This window comes from Phoca vitulina, unplaced genomic scaffold (genome assembly GCF_004348235.1).
Source record: "Phoca vitulina isolate PV1807 unplaced genomic scaffold, GSC_HSeal_1.0 scaffold1, whole genome shotgun sequence".
NCBI lineage: Eukaryota > Metazoa > Chordata > Mammalia > Carnivora > Phocidae > Phoca > Phoca vitulina.
Window position 1 is genome coordinate 4712916 of NW_022589704.1, and position 21570 is coordinate 4734485.

Sequence of the window (21570 nt, forward strand, 5' to 3'; positions counted from 1 at the left end):
AAGGGGGAAAAACCAGCTACAATATAGTTTATACATGTACATCTGTGAAAGAAATCTGCTGTGTATTACCATAAGAACAAAGTAATTGGGGGTGAAGCAATACCATATGATTAGTTGATAGAGAATCAGAACATTAATGCAAAACTTCAAAACAATTTTGCACATTCATTACAGACAAAGAAATTTGGGTCATTTGTAATAACGAGCCATTTTAACATCTTCATGAAAGCAATGAACTTTAAAATTGTCATTGCAGAGATCAAATAAAACTTGTTCTGTAAATTATAAACTCCCACTTCATATGTTTAAAATGTAAACACTAGGAATAAAAAATATCACCTGAAAGATATAAGAATTGGATACTTTTTAAAATGATTAAATAAAGGAAATTTCTATCTCTTTATTTTGGCACAAGATACATAATATAGTCATGCCTTGAGCGCCTGCATAGAGAGGGAATTTAGATCATTTGTTGTGAACGTTGTTCTTTAAAGTGATCCTATAATCTTCATTCTAGTTTCACTTTTAAAGCAGTTTTAGCATTTTTTCTACCATAAAAGTTGTACATTTCCATTATACTAAACTCAAACAAAGTATTATATGTGTAATTTTTTTCATCTTTTTCACGGACTTTGTGTTGTTAAGTGGGTGCTGTATTCTAATGGCATCTCGATTGTGGTTTCTAGTTGACGGTCATAGGTATCTCTTGGAGATTGTGTGTGTGGGTGGGTGTGTGGGTGTGTGTGTGTGCATGCATACTTGTTACAATTACCTATTTCAGCCATTTTGAATCTATTTTAATATATGGCATCAATTGAGTCTTTAAGAATATCTTTTTTTCCAGTTAATTGATTGAAATGTATAATTTTGTTAATGTCCTTTGTAAATGTATGTCCTATACTTGAATTTTGTCCTGTATTTGTTTCAAAGCTTTTGAGATGAACTTTGATGTTTTTCTCTTATCCCTGAAATTTTCCTTGTACGGTAACTCCTAGCACTCCTGGGTTCACGGGCTCAGACTTTGGTGCACCTGACGTTATGGTGACAGTCACCATAACAACCGCAGTAAATGCACGGAAGCATCACTCAGTGCCAGGCTCTGGAGCAGGGCCTCACATAGAGGAGGAAACTGAGCCACACCAGTCTCAATCCTTTTACAAAATCACAGAGGCAGCGGGTGGCTGAGCCTCAACTCGCACATAGGCTTCTGTCCCAAACCCCAGAGCGTGGCTTTAGATCAGATAAACCAGGGGTTGTTTCCTGCCTCTGCCATTTGCCAGCTATGTGAATTTGGGAAAGCTAATTAGCCTCTCCGGTTCATTTCTTTATATTCTACAAACGCCAGCCTGGCCGGATTACTGTAAGGGTTGAGGGATTACTTCCGTAGAGTGAGCGTGCACTCACGCCGAGAGTGATACCTGCATCTTCTTCTTGAGTCTTCTATTAAACAGCTCCTCCTCCTCCCCGCTCTCCCTCTCCCTCTCTCCTTTCCTCTCCCCTCCTCCCTCTCTCCCTTCTCCTTCTTTGTCAGTCTCTGCCACAACTTTTCCACATTGTCCTTGGAGTGTGAAAGCCACAGACAGTATGTAAATGAATGGGCTTGGCCATGATCCAGTATAACTTTACTTACAAAAACATGCACGTGGGTCAAGTTTGACTTGTGGGCTACAGGTTACCAAACCCTAAACCTGGATAATTATCAGAATCACCTGAAGATTTTCAAAAACTACTAGTTTCTTCCTGTTTCCTCACCCCCAGGATGAAACTGGGAATCTGTTTTTTTAAGCTCTCCAGAATTTTGAGAGGAAAAAAAAAAAGAAAACTTGGAAAAAATTACTCATCAGTGTATTTGAGGATATGTTGCCTCTATAAAAATTTCCCCAAACAAGATGACTACTAAAAACAAGAAGGGAACAAAAATAAAATAAGAAAGAATTATGGGGAAATAAAAAGCATGCCCCCAAAGGCAAAACAATAACCCCCCCTAAAATGTTAAATAAATGCAAATAATAAATGGACATAACTGAAAACCAAATGAGTTCTGGAAGATAAAGTTCAAGAACCTCCTATAACATAGTACAAATAGATCAAGGAGAGATGGAACATACAAGAGAAAAGTGAGTTGCAGAAGATTAATGTGGTGGCCTGGCGTTTTATCTAATATTTGTTGCAGAGAGAGAAATGGGGGAAAAGGAAATAACAGAAGGGAAATTTTCAGAGTTGAAGACATAATTTTGTATATTGAATGGACCCACCAAAGGGAGAATATGGTGAGTGAGGACCTGCCCACACCTAGACGCATTTCAATAAACATTCAGAGCTCCGAGTGTAAAGCAGGAGGGAGAACAGCTTATCCACAAGGAAAAACAGTGTCCAACAAGCTGGTCACTGGGGTCTCTGCATACTAGAAGTCTCCTCCAGGGAAGCTGCCACACTCCCATTCAGGTGGGAGGGGCCCAAGGAAACACCTCGGAAAGGCAAGTACTTGGAAGGTTCACAGTTGCACGTATGCACTCTGAAGATTACTCTCATGTGCATGCTTCAGCAAAATGAAAACTGAACACAAGAAAGACGAAGAGTAAACAGAGAAATCAGAACAACTTAGGGTTAAATTTAAATAGCATTTGCTAATTTCCATGACGTAAATATACCCATTGTCGCCCAGTCAAGCTACTAAGCAGAATAACACAGTTGGGAAGATATGCCTTCTGGCATACCATTATATAGTATTTTCACCATAGAGATACAACAGACATCAATAATGTCAAGAACATAGATGATATAGTAATACCCAGCAAAATAATTAGGAAGTGATGAGTTTTGAGATTTGAGAACTTTGTAATATAATTTGCTCCCTAAGTTTCTACAGTTTAGCATTTTAGAATGGCTATATTTAACAACCGCTTGTAAAATTCTAGAAAATGTGTCAGTTGGCTCTCATGAGCTATTATGGGCTGGCTCCAGCACACCAGTGAATATGCCCTTTATTTGCTGAATGGCCGAGGCTGACTTTGAAATGCATAGAGCTCGGATCCTTTGTGAGGGAGACAGTCCTTCAGCTTGCAGAGGTGGGATTCCGGGCACCTCCGCCCCGTACATGTTTTCCTTCTCCAAGTCCCTTTTAGTTCAAAATCTCCATCCAAACCCATGTTGTAAGGTCTAGGTTATCTGACACTGTTTGCTACTACGTCGTACGTTACTCTTCTCTTGCCAACTCCATTTCTTTAAAGATTCTGGAGGACAGGAATTATGTCTCAAAATGATTTGGGTTGTTTTGTTTTGTTTTGTTGTTTTTTGGCTTTTTTTTTAAGTAGACTCTCCACCCAACTTGGGGCTTGAACTCATGACCTTGAGATCAGGAGTCGTGTGCTAGACCGACTTAGCCCCCCAGGCGCCCTTCAAAGTGATTTTGTATTTTCTCTTACCGCAACCCCCATAGACGTTAGATGACAGAGACCAGTGCTGAGCATTTGATTGGTGCTTAATAGCCAGACTTCTGTTGACTTGCTAATCAGCAGATTTTGAAGTAGAACATTCTAACAAAAAGATGTAAAATCAGGGTGAATGTCTGGAGTCAGCTGAGAATTCCTACTTGGGAGGCCTTTAACAATAGAACAGATGTTTGCAGAGTTGATTTTGGGGTAGTTTTTCTTAAAATCAGAGCACCCAACCTTTTCATCAGTCTTTCTTCAAGTACTTTCTCCCTCTGTATTCTTTGTTCTCCCATTAACCAAGAAGATTCAGAAACACTTTCTGGAGTTTGAACTCTATTTTTTTAATGTTTCTTGACTCTGCATTTTTCAAGCTAACTCCCGCCCCCCAGATTCTGGGAAATGGTATAAAGTGTTCCCCATCTTTCCTCTCCATAGTGGTGAATCATTTCTTCAGATTTTCCTGCCAGATCTGGTTCTTTCGCTCTGTATGTATTTGTTGTAGGCCTTGATAAGACCGCATCAAAGATATTGACGTACTTCATTAGCGTCTGATGCCCTTCACCAGTACGATAACGTTTATGATCTCAAACCTTTTTGCTTGTGTTTTCAGAAGCCACCTCCTCTGTTTAATGAAGTCAGTGCTACAGTAATCCAGGCTGAAAAGGTGAGCTCCCTAAGGAATGAGGTCCAGATAAAGCATGAGGAGAACTACAAAGAAGCCTTGGTTACAATCAAGAATGACCTGAAATTAATAGAAGGTCCAGACATCAAGGAGAACCTTCAAGACCAGATCCGGCATTGGTTCATCGAATGCAGGTAAATGTGAGCCGCACCGAGATATATCCTGACAGTCCCTTCTGTAGGGGTTGAGGCTCTTGTATGTTTTCAAGCACAGAAGCACATCCATATAGATTCATAGGGATTTGGGCTTCGCTTTAGAAGAGTGAAATGTCAAGGCTAAGAATTCAGGAACTAATTTTTTTTAAATGAGATTGCTTTTTGTGCTGGTGTTTGCTTTTTTAAAATAAGGTCCATATAATGGGGTGCCTGGGTGGCTCAGTCAGTTAAGCATCTGACTCTTGATTTCAGCTCAGGTCATGATCTTGGGGTTGTGGGATCGAGCTCCATGTCGGGCTTTGCCCTGGGCATGGAGCCTGCTTAAGATTCCCTCTCTTCCTCTCCCTCTGCCCCTCCCAACCCCACTTGCAGGCTCTCTCTCTTCCTAAAAAAATAAAATAATAAGTATATAACATTGAAAATATACTTTTAAATAAATAAATAAATAAGGTCCATATAATGCTCCTGTGTTCACATGGAATTGAACGTCACGGGTGGGTTTCATGGGCCAGATCTGTCTGAAAGCCAAGGGGTCCAGGCACAAGAAGGTCCTGCTGCCCTCCCCGCTGGGGTCTGGCCTGCCTCTCCATGTGCATGAGCCTCGAGATTCTCAATCACAGCTCTGCTCTGTCAGAATTCTCTGAGACCGCTGCTTACCCTGTGACCTGATACGGAGGCCCTGGGCCTCCTTGAAGTGATGGGGGGGTAGCAGTTCTGGGGACAAGGCCCCAGGGCTTCCTGCATGAAGTGTCTTCTTTAATGCTTCTGAGTGAAATGTAGTGATCTAAAGCTTGCTCCCAAAAGAGCGTTGTGGAAAGGTATTCGTTTTTAGAGAAGCACACAGAGTAGCACAGACACTTGTGGACCACAGAAGTTTCCACACAGGGGAACAAACACTTTGTAGAAAACCTAGTTAGAGCAGTTTTAAAATCTATTTTATTTCAAGAAGGGGAGAAAAGGAGGGCAGATTGTAGAGATCAGTCCCAGGAGCCGTGGAGGCCAGACTCAGCCTCTGTTCCCTTTAATGGGCACTGTGCCACATCCCATTGGGTTCAGAGATGCTCAGACACCCACTTAAGTTAGCTCATCAGAACCGGAGATTTTAACTGTCAGCAACAGAAAATCAAACTTCATCTCAACAAATGACATTAAACGATATTCATGCCCATGGCAAGCAACCTCTGAGATGACCTCCAGTGACCTCACCTTTTGTTCCTCGTAATGTCCTCCCCTTGAGTGTGATCTAGACCTAAAACTTCCCTTCTGAAGGAAAAACAGTGGCAGAAGTGATGGGGTCACGGCCTTCTTGCCTGCCTCTCTTGCCGTCTCTCTTGCTCTGTGCCTCGCTGCTCAGAGAAAAGTCAGCTGCCGTGTTGTGAGCTGTCCAGGGGAGAGGCCCATGAGGGAAGGAACGAGGGCCTCGCTCCAGCAGCCTGGGAAGAACTAACTTCTGGTCACAGCCATGTGATGACACTGGACGTGGATTGTCCCCCCAGGGGAACCTTCAGATGAGACTGCAGCCCTGGCTGATGCTTGGTTTGCAGCCTGTTGGGAGACCTTGAGGCAGGGGCCCCCAGCACAGCCACATCTGGTCCCTCCCCACAGAAACAGTGACCACATAAACGTTCGTTGTTTCTGTTACTAAGTTCTGATGTAACATGTAATGCAGCAATAGATATCAAATATGTATCAGTTACTTTTACAATGATTTAGAGACATTTCAGCCATCATAAATCCTCTTGTGGTAACTTTGTATGGGATTCTAATACACTGTTTCCTCAACAACACTTAAGTTTTATAACAAACTTTATGAATGTTTGATAGAGCAATTAATTGCTTTTGATTGAGGAGTTCTGTCCTTTATTATACAAATACAATTTTAAAATACGGATGATATTTAAAAATTCATAATTCATTAAATTTGTGAGCTTTTCTTCTGATATCTTATTTGTCAAGGATATGTTATAGCAAAACAGGACACTTCCAGTGAAAAGATATTTAAAGTGAAAAGTTAGAGATTGTATTAATTCTGTGCCAGTAATGATCATAAACAGGTCAATAAAGCTATTAGCAGAGAGGGAGGCATATATGTGCACATACATCCTCCCTTCTCCATCACGTTCCTTCCACTCCCCATTCTGGTGGTGGTTTCCTGGGTATAGAGTCAGAACTTATCAAACTCTACACTTTATGTGTCTCTATATATATATCAATTATACATCAATAAAGCTGTTAAAAATGTAATGGCATTGGGCGCCTGGGTGGCTCAGTCGTTAAGCGTCTGCCTTCGGCTCAGGTCATGATCCCGGGGTCCTGGGATCGAGGCCCGCATCGGGCTCCCTGCTCCGCGGGAAGCCTGCTTCTCCCTCTCCCACTCCCCCAGCTTGTGTTCCCTCTCTCGCTCTCTCTCTCTCTGTCAAATAAATAAATTTAAAATCTTAAAAAAAAAAATGTAATGGCATTATATCAGCAAAGATATCAGTGTTTTTAGCTCTTAAAAATAGCATGTTTTTCTGTTATCCAAATATCAAAACCCAGTCTTCCCCCTCACTAAACTTGTCCTCGGACTGCCCGCTCTCCTGTTCACAATCTAAGAAAAACTTAGCTTTGCCCATTGCAGGTAACTCAGGGTCTTCTGGTTTGAAATAGTCTCTTTCAGATGAACTGTCTATTTTGAGTATAATTGGAGTCAATTCAAATGCCTATCAAGAATGTTATACCACTCTTCTTCCCCTTATGACATCTGATGACAAAGGGAAGTTAAACCCTCACACCGATCCTTGTGGGCTGGACCAAGCGTGAACAAGGTCTGGGTGCACGCTGTTGACCGTGCCCTGGCCGGGTCCTGCAGGCGTTCAGTGGAGTTCTGTGGTCCAACGCAGAGTGGCCAGCCCACTTGGTCCTTGGGAGGCTTCCTTCTGCAGCCTGTGATTTCCATCACATGCCCCAATCACTGGGCACCTGCAATCCTGGTCTCTTGTTTCTGAGCACACCTTCGCTGGGATGCCGGTTCCCTCGGGAACCCCACATCCCCCAGGAGCACAGCTTCAGGGCATGGGCAGGCTCCTTCAGACCCTCATCCACCAAGTCCCCTCCTCCTCACCACCATCTGACTCCCTCCATCCCCGTCCAACAAGCTGCACACGCAGGAAGACAAGCATGACCCAGATGTTCCTAGATTCTCTTCAGCCACTTTGGAAGTTCAGCTGGGATCTCAGCACTCACCCCTTCCTTCATCAAGACCCCTAGAGAGTGAGGCTCAAGGACTCAGGCTGTGTCCCCACTCACCCGCCTTCTCTCGCTTCCTCCCACCACCTTCCGCCTCACTAACTTCTTGTTCAAGTTGAGACTCTTTAGGAAACCCTCCCTAAGGAGTCTCCCTCCAGAATTCCTCCCTGTCTCCTGCTTGATCTGACTGGCCCCGTGCCCACCATTCCTGCCCCTGGAAGTTCACATAATGATTAAGAACACAGGCTGGAGGGCGCCTGGGTGGCTCAGTTGGTTGGGCGACTGCCTTCGGCTCAGGTCATGATCCTGGAGTCCCGGGATCGAGTCCCGCATCGGGCTCCCTGCTCAGCGGGGGGTCTGCTTCTCCCTCTGACCCTCTTCCCTCTTGTGCTGTCTCTCATTCTCTCTCTCAAATAAATAAATAAAATCTTTAAAAAAAAAAAAAAAAAAAGAACACAGGCTGGAGATTGCTGTGTAGCTGTGGGCGGGTCATGTGGCTTCCCTGTGGGTCAGTTCCCCCCCACCCTGTGCTATGAGGACAAGACTCACACCTATCCATGGGGTTGCTAAGAAATGCAGGGCACTTAGACATGTATGCCAGGCCAGTTCCTGTTTCTACGGTGCTGTAGCCACCTGCTCACTGAGTGCCCCTCCCCTAGTCACACGACAAGCCCAGCGGCCCAACCTGGCATGGAGAAGGGAGGTGTATGAATTCCACGATTAAGCAGTGGATCGTGCAAGCCATGATCCCGCAGCACTCCACCCTTATCCAATTACCCAGTCGTGTCCAGAGGAAATATACTTGGGGTGATTTCGTGCAATCGTGGACATTTAGGTAGAAAGGCATAGTTTCAAAAGAATGGAGTCTTCCAATGAAATCACACAGATGTATGATAAAATTCATTTTTAGAGTGAGAAGGATACGCCCTGTGTTCCCTACCCTCAGTTATCAGGACCTTCTCTCCGGACTGCGGAGAATAGGTTTCCCACAAATATGTTTACGATAAATGAAATGATGCTATACATTTTAAAGTCCAATTTACAGCTAGGTGACAAAACCAAGTTGAAAGCAACTGTGTACAGTTATAACCCAGAATAAGCTGAAATCTATAAAATATACCTACATACACACCTATATTCATATACATATTTATCTTATTAAATATATGTTTGTATATGCATGGAAAATTTCTGGAACGATAACCCGGGAAACTGTTAGCATGTCTACGTCTGAGGTCTAGTGTGGTAATGTTACTTTTTATTTTATATTCTGTGCTATTGGATGTGTTTTTTAACAAGTAATATTTTTACAATAAAAAGCGACATGAAAAATATATTAGAAAGCAAAGAAAGAGAGCAGTTTGGGATAATCCAAAATAAATATTTAAAATTTGAAAACCCTAATTTTCAGAAAGTAGGTTAATGCAATGGCTGCATAATACTCTTGGAAATCATCCTCTGATAAAAGAATTGGGAGACATGAGGCTGGCGGTAAATGTGAGTTCTCTTCTGGAAGGTTCACGGGAGAACTTGGCGAGCCCTGGTGTCATCCTAGGAAGGGCCCCTTCCGTTGTGCCAGGGGTTGTGGGCTCCTCAGGAGACCCAGCCCTCGCTAGCCAGTCCCTTGAGAATACTTCATCCTGATGTCACTGGCCTGACCATTTGGAGGCCGAGTTAAAGCAGCTCCCATGGAAATCCAAATCAAAATCCTCAATGAGATACCACCTCACACCAGTCAGAATGGCTAAAATTAACAAGTCAGGAAACGACAGATGTTGGCGGGGATGCGGAGAAAGGAGAACCCTCCTACACTGTTGGTGGGAATGCAAGCTGGTGCAGCCACTCTGGAAAACAGTATGGAGATTCCTCAAAAAGTTGAAAATAGAGCTACCATACGATCCAGCAATTGCACTACTGGGTATTTACCCCAAGGATACAAATGTAAGGATCCAAAGGGGTACGTGCACCCCGATGTTTATAGCAGCAATGTCCACAATAGCCAAACTGTGGAAAGAGCCAAGATGTCCATCGACAGATGAATGGATAAAGAAGATGTGGTATATATACACAAAGGAATATTATGCAGCCATCAAAAAGAATGAAATCTTGCCATTTGCAATGACGTGGATGGAACTGGAGGGTATTATGCTGAGCGAAATAAGTCAATCAGAGAAAGACATATATCATATGACCTCACTGATATGAGGAATTCTTAATCTCAGGAAACAAACTGAGGGTTGCTGGAGTGGTGGGGGTGGGAGGGATGGGGTGGCTGGGTGATAGACATTGGGGAGGGTATGTGCTATGGTGAGCACTGTGAATTGTGCAAGACTGTTGAATCACAGACCTGTATCCCTGAAACAAATAATACATTATATGTTAAAAAAAAAAAAAAAAGAAGAAGAAGAAGAAGATAGCAGGAGGGGAAGAATGAAGGGGGGGAAATCAGAGGGGGAGACAAACCATGAGAGACGATGGACTCTGAAAAACAAACTGAGGGTTTTAGAGGGAAGGGGGATGGGGGGATGGGTTAGCCTGGTGATGGGTATTAAAGAGGGCATGTTCTGCATGGAGCACTGGGTGTTATATGCAAACAATGAATCATGGAACACTACATCAAAAACTAATGATGTACTGTATGGTGATTAACATAACATAATAAAAAAAAGCAGCTCCCACGGGTGTGCTGGGCATCATTTGCAAAAACAGAAGGATTCCTCTTTTTTTTAAATAATGTAAGGTCAAGGGCAAATTTATTTTCTTAATTGGATTACATGTATCTGATGGACTTTGATAAAAATCCTTTTCCTTGCTTTTTTAAATCAAAGACAAATAAAAAGCAAATATTGTCTTTTGAAACATGAAACATGATCAGTCCTCGGGCTAAATTCCAATAGGACACACAATGACAACTTGGAAAAGTTACCAGAAGTAACAATTAATGTATGCTTCCGCAATTTAAAATAGGTATGCTGAGCTCATTTAATCAATACTTATAGCTGCCAAATTATACTCGGATTTGTTTTTTAAGTCAATTTTTAAATTACTTTAAAGGAATCCTGTTTTGCCAATGTTAAAAGTAGCACATGCTCCTGTAGAAAATGCACAAGACAGGGAAGAGTGTAGAGAGCTGGGGCGCGTGGGTGGCTCAGTTGGTTAAGCGAGTGCCTTCAGCTCGGGTCATGATCCTGGAGTCCCGGGATCGAGTCCCACATCGGGCTCCCTGCTCGGCGGGGAGTCTGCTTCTCCCTCTGATCCTCCTCCCTCTCATGCTCTCTGTCTCATTCTCTCTCTCGCAAAAAAAAAAAAAAAGGAGGAAAATTAAAATCATTCCTGATCTCGGCATGCCAAGGTCGCTACTGTAAAAGTTCTTGGTAAATTTCCTTCCGTCTTTTTTCTCTCACATGTGTATTTCATTTCAGTTTTATGAATCTTTTTTTAATTTTTTAGAAGTTAACATTGGGTTTTCCCATGGCCTTAAAATATCTTCCAGAAGATGTTTTTAATGATTGCTTAGCGTTCTACGGCATGGGTGTTACTAGTGAATGAATTGATTACTATCTTTTTAATCTTTTGTCAAATTGATAAAAGAAAAATGTTCTTGGTAATCTTTCCATTTGCACCCGTCTTATTAATGAGGCGGGGGGAGGTTGTGGGGAGTGTGAAACTCTTTTGGGTTTTGTCAGTAGTATCTCTTCTGTGAACCTCCCTGTCCTGTATGTTTCGCTCTGTGACGTCATCTTTTTAAGTGATTTCTAAATTGGAGTTGTCTATGTTACTGATACTAAAGCTGTTTTGGATACATTATTACAATAATGACTTCTCAGTTATCATTTGCCTTTGATTTTTTTTAGCTGGCCTCTAAGAAAGCTAGAAAGAGAGAGGAAGAAAGACACAGAAGGAGAGAAATCACACAGCCATTAAGAACCCATTGCCCACTTTCCGTGCCCTGGGTGCCTCTGAGCCCCACCCTGGCCACCTGGCCCACACCTCCGCCTGTGGTTGTTGTGGGTGGCTAATGAGACAGTGCAGATGAAACACCTGGGCCCCAGAAGTTTCTCACTGAGGTTATGAATTTTATAGGTATTGTCCTACTTTAAATGAGATTTTCTCCAAATATCATTTTCTATTATTATTAGTTGTATATTTTACTTACTTATATATATTTTAGTTGTATATTTTACTTACTTATATATATATTTTTTATTATTGAGGTATAGTTGACATAAAATGTCATATTAGTTTCAGGTTTGCAACAGAGTGACTCAATAAGTCTGTATATTATGTGGCACTCACCACAAGTGTATCCCCATCTGTCCCCACCCAACGTTATTACAATATTACTGTGTTCTCCAGGCTGTGAGTTGTATATTTTATATTTTATATATATATTTGCACCATCAGCTAAGTGAACTCTCAGGTTATTTCTAGTAGTCTTTAGTTGATTCTCTTGGATTTTCTTGAACATGCAGTCATGGTAAAAATGTGGCTGATACTCTCTCCCTGTCCCTGTAGTTACTCTTCCGGCTCCTTTCCTCCCGGGAGGCTCCAGGCTCTCCACTCCGTTCACCTTGACACTCCCTCTCGTGGTGTGTTTCCCTTGGCTTCACACTTAGGCTCCAGGTGTCGAGAATCTTCTGGATAGTGAGGCGGTTGTGTTTATTGGGCCCTTTGTAGAGGCTGAACTATTCGGAATAGCTGTTTTTGTCAAATATTGCAATCTTGGAAACATGATTTCAGTTGGTGGGTGCTTCCGTTGTTCATCAAGGAAGCACCAGCTCCCTCCACCCAACCTTCGGTCCCTCCTCACACCCCCGGAACCCCGCTCAAATGTGGGCGCTCATTACCTTAGCTCACCACTGGCCTCCGTTGTAATTAGAACCATTTGCTGACTGGATGTATTGTGTGCGTATTAATCTAAAATAATAATAATAACAGAGACTAAGACTTATTGAGTGTTTTTATTCAGTGCCAGGAATTCCAAGTGCCTTTACACGTTAATTTAACCTGTGCATTAATTTGCTATTGCTGCTATAACAAATTACCACAAACTTGGTGGCTTAAACCAATAGAAATTTATTTTCTCCCAGTTTTGGAAGTTGGAAGTGTGAAATCAAAGGTGTCGTCAAGGCTGTGCCCTCCCCCCCCCCCCACCCCACCCCCCCAGAAGCTCTTAAGGAGAGTCTGCTTCTCGCAGACTTCGCAGCTTCTGGAGGCAGCCAGCGTCCCTTGGCTGATGGCTGCATCCCTTCAGTCTCTGCCGTGTGGCCACACGGCCTCCTCCTCTTCGGCATGTCCCTAATCTCTCTGTGCTCCTCTCTCCAGAGGACACCTATGATTGCATTTAGGGCCCACCCAGATAATCCAGGATAATCTCCCTGCCTCAAGATCCTTAACTGACCCACATTTACAAAGACCTTATCTCCATATAAGATAACACAGGCTCCAGGGATGGGGACCCAGTATCTTTAGGGGCCTTTATTCGGCTAACCACAATCCTCAATAGCTCTGAGATAAGCACTCTTCTCCTTTTCATCCTATGGTAGCATTCAGGATGAAGGACAGAACTACACAGGTTTGCTGTAAGAGCAATGCTTTACCCTAGACCCGTGCTGTCCCGTTAGCCTGTCTGCACTGTCCAGGGGCGTAGCCCAAGCCCCGTGTGGCTATTGAGCACCTCCAAGGTGATTAGGGAGGATCTGAATTTTTAACTTTATTTTATTCTAATTCATTTGGATTTAAGTTGAGATAGCCACATGTCACGAGTGGCTACCATGTTGGACAGCGCTATCATGGAGACACTTGTCTTCAGAAAATATCTTGCTACAGTTGATATGTCTCTTGGCTTGGGACCTGTCATAAACTGTGACTCACATTTCAAAATCCATCAATAAGCTTTATTTTAAAGTATCATCAAGGGGTCTTGGAAGTGTCCTCGTGGATGAGGGTTGTGAGAACCCTGAAGCCTGGGGAGGCTGCCTGCCCACAGCCAGCCCTTGAGGGGGACTGTGGGCTCCTGTCACCAAAGATGCGGCTCGCTGCCTCACTGCCCGCATGGGGCATCAGCCACCTAAAAACCAGGGCTGACCCCAGGCCTTCAGGTCTTGCCAATTGTCCCGTTATGGAGCGTTGGCACTTCCTCCCCACCTACGTTTTGTTACTCAGTGTGTGGAAACTATGCCGGACTTGCCGCTCAAACTTCAGTCCAGAGAGTAACAGCCCCAGATGGAGGGATAGCTCTAGGAGTGGCCCCATGGCACTTCTCGGATTTTAACAGACTCCTTTTAACCCATGTCCTCTTAAGGAATCTTGAAGAGATGTGCATTAGGTAGCCTTATTCCATTTTTCAAGTCAACACACTGTCATTCAGAAGGGTTGGTCAAGAAGAAAGGCTCTGGGGGCTTGGGGCGACCTTGGTCCTCAGCAGGGTGGGCCTGGCTGGGAATGTAGTAGACAGAGCCACTGTCTCTAATCTTATTATGTGATCTTATTCATGATGAACACGTACATTAGAAGTCACACATATACACGGGAGTAGAGTTTGTAGAACCAGGCAACATGGGTTCAAATCCCAGCTCTAGGCCTTACAGGCTGTGTGACCTTGAGCCAGTTACTTAACCTCTCTGGGCCTCCCATTTCCTCATCTTAAAATGAGGATTTTTTTTTAAGATTTTATTTATTTATTTGACAGAGAGAGACAGTGAGAGAGGGAACACAAGCAGAGGGAGTAGGAGAGGGAGAAGCAGGCTTCCAGCTGAGCAGGGAGCCCGATGCGGGGCTCGATCCCAGGACCCCGGGATCATGACCTGAGCCGAAGGCAGATGCTTAACGACTGAGCCACCCAGGCATCCCCTAAAATGAGGCTATTAATAGCATCTAACTCAGAGGTAGGACAACATCGATTAATTCATATAAAACCCTCGGAGCAATGAGTGGTGCGTGTTACACCATCCATAATTATTTCAAGCATAGAGGAAAGCCATCATTTTCCAGACACAAAATTTGCAGTTTTCATTCCTGGCTGTGGGGCCTTGATAATCCCAGCTGTAAGCATCTTTTCAAAACGCAGCATTGGGAATCTCCAGAAAGAGAAACTGGCTGGTGGCAGATCAGGGAGAGGTAGGGCTGCCAGGGCTGGGGGTGGGGACAAAGCTGAGGGGATAATAACAGGGCAGGCAAACAAAAATTAGACAGCATGGAATGTGCTTCAGATCACCAGGGCGGAGCAGTGACATGTCTACAGATCACCAGCAAGTGTGCATTCTTTCTAGAAGAGGTATTGGAATGCTTTGTTCAGGAGGGGCTTTGTTTGTTTGCTTGTTTCATTTTTAAAATTAAGATATCGTTGAAATGCAGTAAAATTCACCCTTTAGTGCACCGTTCTGTGAGTTAAGCTTTGTCACTTTAAGGTTTGGACCCAGGGAGACTCTTCTCTTGCTCCCTCCCCCCCCGGTTATGCCAATCTGGGCTCCAGGAACTCACACTGGAGGGGATTCTAGAACTGGGGTGACTATACTCACTGCCCAGCAGAGCCCCGGGGACAACTAGATTAGGGACATGAGCAGAAATCTGCTGAGGGTGAGTGGTTTGAATGGAGGGAGAATGCCAGCTCCCCGTTGGTGTGGGAGAGTGGGGGGCTGTCCGGGTTTCGCCCCACTCTGTCCTCCAGTTGTCCCTGCCTGGATGTCCTGAGCCCTTGGGCCCACACCAGCTTCCACCACGACTCACTTCTTCAGAAGCGGGTCCGTTCGTCTCAGCCTCTGTGGCTCTCTGCTCTCCTACAAGAGAAACTGCACCAGGAGCTTCCTGCGGGCGCTCTCCTGGGATCCCAGAGCTTAGGAAGTCTGAACCAGTGGCTCTCCCGGGGCCTGGGGCTCATGAGAGGCAGGGCTGGAATTCATACTCAGGTCTCTGGATTCCAAAAGCCACGATGCTCCCACACCACCCAGCGTGTCTCCTTGCTCTGAGCATTCCAAAAGCAGAAACCTTGTCCCGTGTGTAATGTCATCTTGCAGGAAAAGATGACGGTTATCTGAGGCCATTGGGCTCATTAGATACCACCTGGAAACCTAGGGCTTTCCTTCCCTCTGATTCCTTCTCTTTCCCCTCCTCCTAAACATCTGCACAATGAGCATGGTGATGGTTCTATGTAGGGAGAAGGAGAGAGAGGCACCGTGGGATTCCGGAGACCTGGCATGCCCCAGTTATTTTATAGATTTCAGAGTGGGCTCTGAGAAGCGAGAAGTTGGCTAAAACCTAGGTATTTACTGGCAGAACTGAAACCCGGCTGCGTGAAGACTTGTAGAAACGTGAACGTCTTATAAAATAGAACTGGTTTCAGGGCAGGGTTCAGAATTGGGGCCTCTGAGGACTTTTCAAGACATCAAAAAGAAATCACTAGAATGTACCTGGAGATATCGTCTGGGTAGTAGGGCCCACAGCTGGTTCTTTCCTTTATACCCCTCCACGGAGTTTTCTGCATGGAGCAGGAATAACTTTCAGAATGGAAAAAGGAGTTTCTGGAGGACAGGGAAAGGGTTGGTCACACACAGTGAGGTGAGTGAGGGGCTCTTTATTTTGAATCTACCGTTAGTCAATCCTCGAGGGCAGCTGCGGTCTGGAGAGGAGATGTGAGCACGTGTATGTTACTCAAACCAGGGGCGAATAACTTTTCTGCCATCTGTTCTGGTGGAAAATATATCAGGTTGAACACGGGACATAAGAAGAGGTGGGATGAGAAATTAAGTGCCCGGCATTACCCACCAAGGCCTCAGGGACAGGTGCACCCGCCGCGTGAAATCACATGTATTGTACCAGCCGTCACGCTAAATCAAATTAAGAGCACCCAGCCGCCGGGGCCTCTCGCGGTCTATCCGGGTGCCAAGTCATGTTGAAAGACAGGCCCTGAGGCTCTTCCGTGAAGGCAGCGGACATACGCCCTTTCCATGGGCCGGGGACCACTCCGGCTTCTACCCCCAGCTCCCACTGTGCCCTCCAGTCTGCCGTGCTTCTGTGTCTGTCCTGCTAGACCACAAGCTTTTGGGGGGGCGGGATAGTGATGTCTTCCTCTGGTCCTTTCCCGACCAAGCACAGGGCCTGGGATTCAGACGGAATACATGAGTCGAGCTGAGCTCATGGGTAGTGAATACCCAAAGGTCCAACTAAATATTGTCATTAATATTGGGCCAGACTGCAGTGCCTCTCATACCAGAACCTGCGTCAGAATTAGCTGGAAAGCCTCTTAGAACACAGGTTGCTGGGCCCCATGCCCAGAAGGTCTTGGGTGAGAACTGAGAGTCTGCATTTTTTTTTTAAGTTTCAATCACCTCCTACTCTTTTTACTTTATTACTTTGTGTGTGTGATAAAAACACTTAAGATAGGGCCTACCCTCTTAGCAAATGTTTAAGTATACAATGTGGCATTGTTGACCTTAAGCATACAACTAGATCTCTAGGAGGCGGTCGTCGGTACAACCAAACTTTGCACCCTTTGACTGATAGCCACCTCGTTCCTCCCTACCCCCCTCCCCTGACAACCACCATTCAACACTCACAATAGTTCACTTCACCTGTGATATCAGCTGTGTGCATTTTCCACACATCGGGCACTTTTCCTCACCACCAGCCCGGTGCCCCATAATTCAGCACAGCTCGGATGCGACCCAGAGACCGCGCTGGACCCCAAAGACAGAGGGTCGGGTCCTACAAGACTGCTCCTGCTGCGGATGTCAGTCATGAGTCTCGGGCTGTCCCCTGTACTTCCGACTGATCAGCTAAAAATTGGGGTACCCACGACTCCCCCCTTGGGTTCTGTAATTTGCTAAAACGGCTCACAGAACTCAGGGAAACAGGTGTACCAGTCTATTATGAAAGGAGACAGAGGAACACCCAGATAGAAGCGATGCGGAGGGCCAGGTGTGGGGGAGGGGGCACCACCCTCTCGGCGCCCCCCGCCCCTGGTGCGTGTTCACCAACCTGGAATATCTCCAAACCCCGCGATTTGGGGATGCTTATGGAGGCTTCATCATATGTAGGCATGATTGATCATTAACTCAGTTTCCATCCCTTCTCTGCTTTCTGGGGGAAAGAGTGGGACTGAAAGTTCCAAGCTTCGCATGGCTCCGTCTTTCTCGGGGCGAGCCCCCATTCAGCCGCCCACCAGACATCATTTCAGGGGAACAAAAGACACTCCTATCACCCAGGGATTTATGAGCCCCTGTGTGAGCAAATGGGGTCAAAGGACAATTGCTAGAACAAAGGATGCTCCTAGTGCTCTGATCACTTAGGAAATGACAAGGGTTTTAGGAGTCTGTGCCAGGAACCAAGGGCAGAGACCAATATATATATTTTTTCTATTATTTCAGTGTGCCTCCAACTCTGAGGTCCTCAGTTCATTTCCTTTGGGAATATACCCAAAAGTGAGAAACTGTTTTCATAATGGCTGCACCAATTTACATTCCCACCAACAGCACACAGGGGTTCCCTTTTCTCATTATTTTTCATCTCTGATACTAGGCATGCTGACAGGTGTGAGGTGATAGCTCATTGTGGTTTTGATTTGCATTTGCCCGATGATGAGTGATGTTGGGAATCTTTTCATATACCTATTGGCCCTTTGTATGTCTTTGTTTGAGAAATGTCTATTCAGTTCCTTTGCCCATTTTTTAATCAGGTTACTTTTTTTTTTTATATTGAGTTTTAGGAGTTCTTCATATAGTTTAGATGTTAACCCTTTGTTGGATATATGGCTCGCAAACATTTTCTCCCATTTTATAGGTTGCCTGTTCATTTTGTTGTTTCCTTTGCTGTACAAAAGCTTTTTTGTTTAATGTCATCCCACTTGTCTAGTTTTGCTTTTGTTGCCTGCATTTTTGATACTTTGAGTTTCTAACAAGCTCCAGGGTCATGCTGATGCCCCTGTTCCTGGGACTGTAAACTTTGAGTAGCCCTGGGCCAAAGTTACTGCCACGCTTGCACCATGTCTAGGGAAGGGGACTGTGTAAGGAATCACCCGAAGGAGTGGCAGAGCACTACTGAAAAAATTCAAACCAATATTATCCTGGGAATGTGAAATCCCAGGAATCTATTGACTGAGGTCACTAACTGGGAAAACCAGATGACTTTGGAGCCGTCCACTTTCTAGTGCTTAATACACCATGACCAAGGACAGACTGAGTGTTCTTTGGATAGGACCCTTTGGTTTGTTTTAGCTAGCTCTTAATTTCTGTGTCCTATGGTGACATATGGCAACATGTATGAGTTGCTTCGGACAGAAATTATCCTGACTTTGTTCTTCACAAATCTGTATTTGCCACTTAACCAAGTAAGGTCAGAGAATCTTCAGAATTAAGCTTTATGCCCTAAAGCTGCCCTTTTCTGTAATTTGTTCTGTGGCTGTCTATAAATGATTATTTTTAAAAGTGGCACCTAAGAAAAGAGTTGAAAACATACACATCTGACTGTTTTGCTAACTTACACTTCTGCTCTTATGACTACCTTCCGAGGCTCCCTGGAGTCTTGAGATAGACAAGGGAATGAATGCCTTGCTCCTTAAATGAGGAAGGGTTGACGGGTGAACAACGCTGGGGTTTTGAAGTAGGAGTGTGTGGACAGAAACTGACCACAGCCTATTTGAATGGGAAATTTCTGCATTCCTTCTTAGAGTGATTTGCTCTTGCCTAGGTATCCATTTTTCTTTACAAATAAATATTTAAGACAGAAAGGTGAAAGTAAGCTGTGTGTGTCATTTTCTCAACTGAAGAGTAACCAAAATCAAAATAGTAAATTACATGATCACTAACATATTGTTTCTTTTAATAAAATAAGAATGGGCAGAGGGTAAGGCAGGGAGGTTCCCACAGGATTGAAGCATGAGCAAAAGTATTACTTCCGAATCAAGAAGGAATCTTCCATCTGGAGTGATAACCGCTTATAATATCCCACTAATAAGTAGAAACATCAATGAATAAATCAGATTCTGCAATGTGCCACTATGAGACCGCCTTGCTTTGCACACTACTTTTTCCTCCTCTCCTTTGAGAAATGGTGAGCCCCTCAGTTTCCCAAGGAGGGCCATGGTAATTAAGTCCATGTGCAGCCAATTGCCTTTATTGAGTGTAAGTAAATTTATAGGCAGCAAGTGACACTTCTGGAGGCTTCTGTGCGGTGGCACAGGCTGCTTTCTTTAGAACACGGGGGAAATTTATGAGCCTGCTGACATTAATGGAGGTGGCTGGACGAGTGGGGGTGGGGATCGGCCGGAAGCCCCTCCATCCATATATTTTTCATACTTGATGAAACACAGATAAATCTCTGTCCTGGGAGTCTGAAATGGTGGGACCCATTGAAGCACAGTGTCAGACCTCAAGGGAAATATTTATCATTTTAGTAGTTCTGCTTTCTAAATCACTGCAAACTCTAGAGCTGGTCATTTTCACGTTTGTGCAAGACTTTTTGACAATACGCATAAATTTTTAATAGGCCCTCACTTTACCAAGCGTTCTGTACCTCATACTCGCTAACTGAAAGATATAATAAGGCACGGGTGTTTTTCTCCTCAAGCTTCCTCAATAAAAGCGTATCCAGTCAGATGGCTATGTCAAATATATTTTTATAAGAAAGTAACATTAATCATGGAGTAGATTCTGTAAGAAACTAACATTGCCTTTCCCCATCAACTTCTGTCACATATAAATCATAGGTTCTAGAGCTGAAAGGAACTTTAGAAATGGTCTAATAGGAACACCATACTTATTTTTAACAAACTGAAGGCATAAACCTAGCTCAACTACACCATGTGGCAGAGGAAAGCGAAATAGGTACCCCCCCCAAACCCCATGACAGAGCGCTTTGCTTGGCCACACAGCTAACTAGCGCAACAGCCCAGCTTTCTTCATTTCCAGGAAACGACTATCTTCACGATGCATCTAGCCATCAGATGCTTCTTTATTGTGTCTAGAGCTTTATTTTGCATTTTTATTACTGGAACCTCGACCAACCGTTGCTTCCCATCACCATCGGCTCAGTCCGCGTGGGTCCCGAAGGTTCTGGAGCTGCTCCAGGTTAGGGTCTGCGTGGGCAAGTCACTGAAACCTGCCAAGCTTCGGTTTTCTCTGAATTCCACTGACAACAATAGGAGTACCTACCTTGTAGGACAGTTGGAAGCAGTACATAGGACGATGGCATCGAGTTCTGAGCACATAAGTGTTAATAATGAATACACTACTATGGAAGGTTCTTTGCAATTCCTTTCAATACATTGACTAGGTCAGGTTATCCAGAAATTACGCTGCATTTTCAATGACCGTAGGCCGTCACGTTGAAGACATTCAGGGTACAGGCAATATTAGCAGATTAGCTAGATTAGCAGCAGCTGACGTAGGGAATGGACCTGTTGGCTGGGGGCCGAGGACATCGTCCTTTCCAGCTGGAAAGGACATCTGACTTGAATAGTCTTCCCTGGTTCCACGAAATCATCAGCTTTGTCCAACAAATGCCCTATTTTGAGGCTGACTTTGGTTACATCATGCAGATGGCAGTGCAATCATCTGAAAAGAGAGGGGAAAAGCCCTGGACCAGAAGAGCTGTTAGAAGCTACCCAAACAGGGGCTCCTGAGTGGCTCAGTCAGTTAAGCATATGCCTTCGGCTTGGGTCATGATCCCAGGATTCTGGGATCAAGCCCCACATCGGGCTCCCTGCTCAGCAGGGAACCTGCTTCTCCCTCTGCCTCTTCCACTCTCCCCCACTTGTGCTCTCTCTCTCGCTCACTCTCTCTCTCAAATGAATAAATAAAATCTTGAAAAAAACAAAAAAAAGCTACCCAAACATGCTGTTCTATCCCACCTCCGACAACCAGAGGCCCAGGGCCCAGGCCTGCGTTCCCGGCCCTTCTCTGTCTCCCTGGCAGTCTCATCCGGGCACATGGCTTTCCATCCCATCCAGGCTCAAGAGACGTGGAGATCTGGCGGTCCACTCGGAATCACTCAAATGTCTGGGGGACCTCCTAGGCTCCACATGTCCAAACCCTCATTCCCTCCGAGCTGCCCACACACAGCCTTTCCCATCCCAGCA

General features: G+C 44.6%; 1 protein-coding gene across 1 annotated transcript in view; it reads left to right on the forward strand.

Moving 5' to 3' along the window:
• Nucleotides 1-21570, forward strand: part of IQCA1 (IQ motif containing with AAA domain 1) — a 150433-nt gene that overhangs the window by 30205 nt on the left and 98658 nt on the right. The window contains exon 6 of the mRNA XM_032408149.1: nucleotides 4045-4250. Within this exon, the coding sequence (XP_032264040.1) occupies nucleotides 4045-4250 (206 nt within the window). The remainder of the gene's footprint in view (nucleotides 1-4044; nucleotides 4251-21570) is intronic.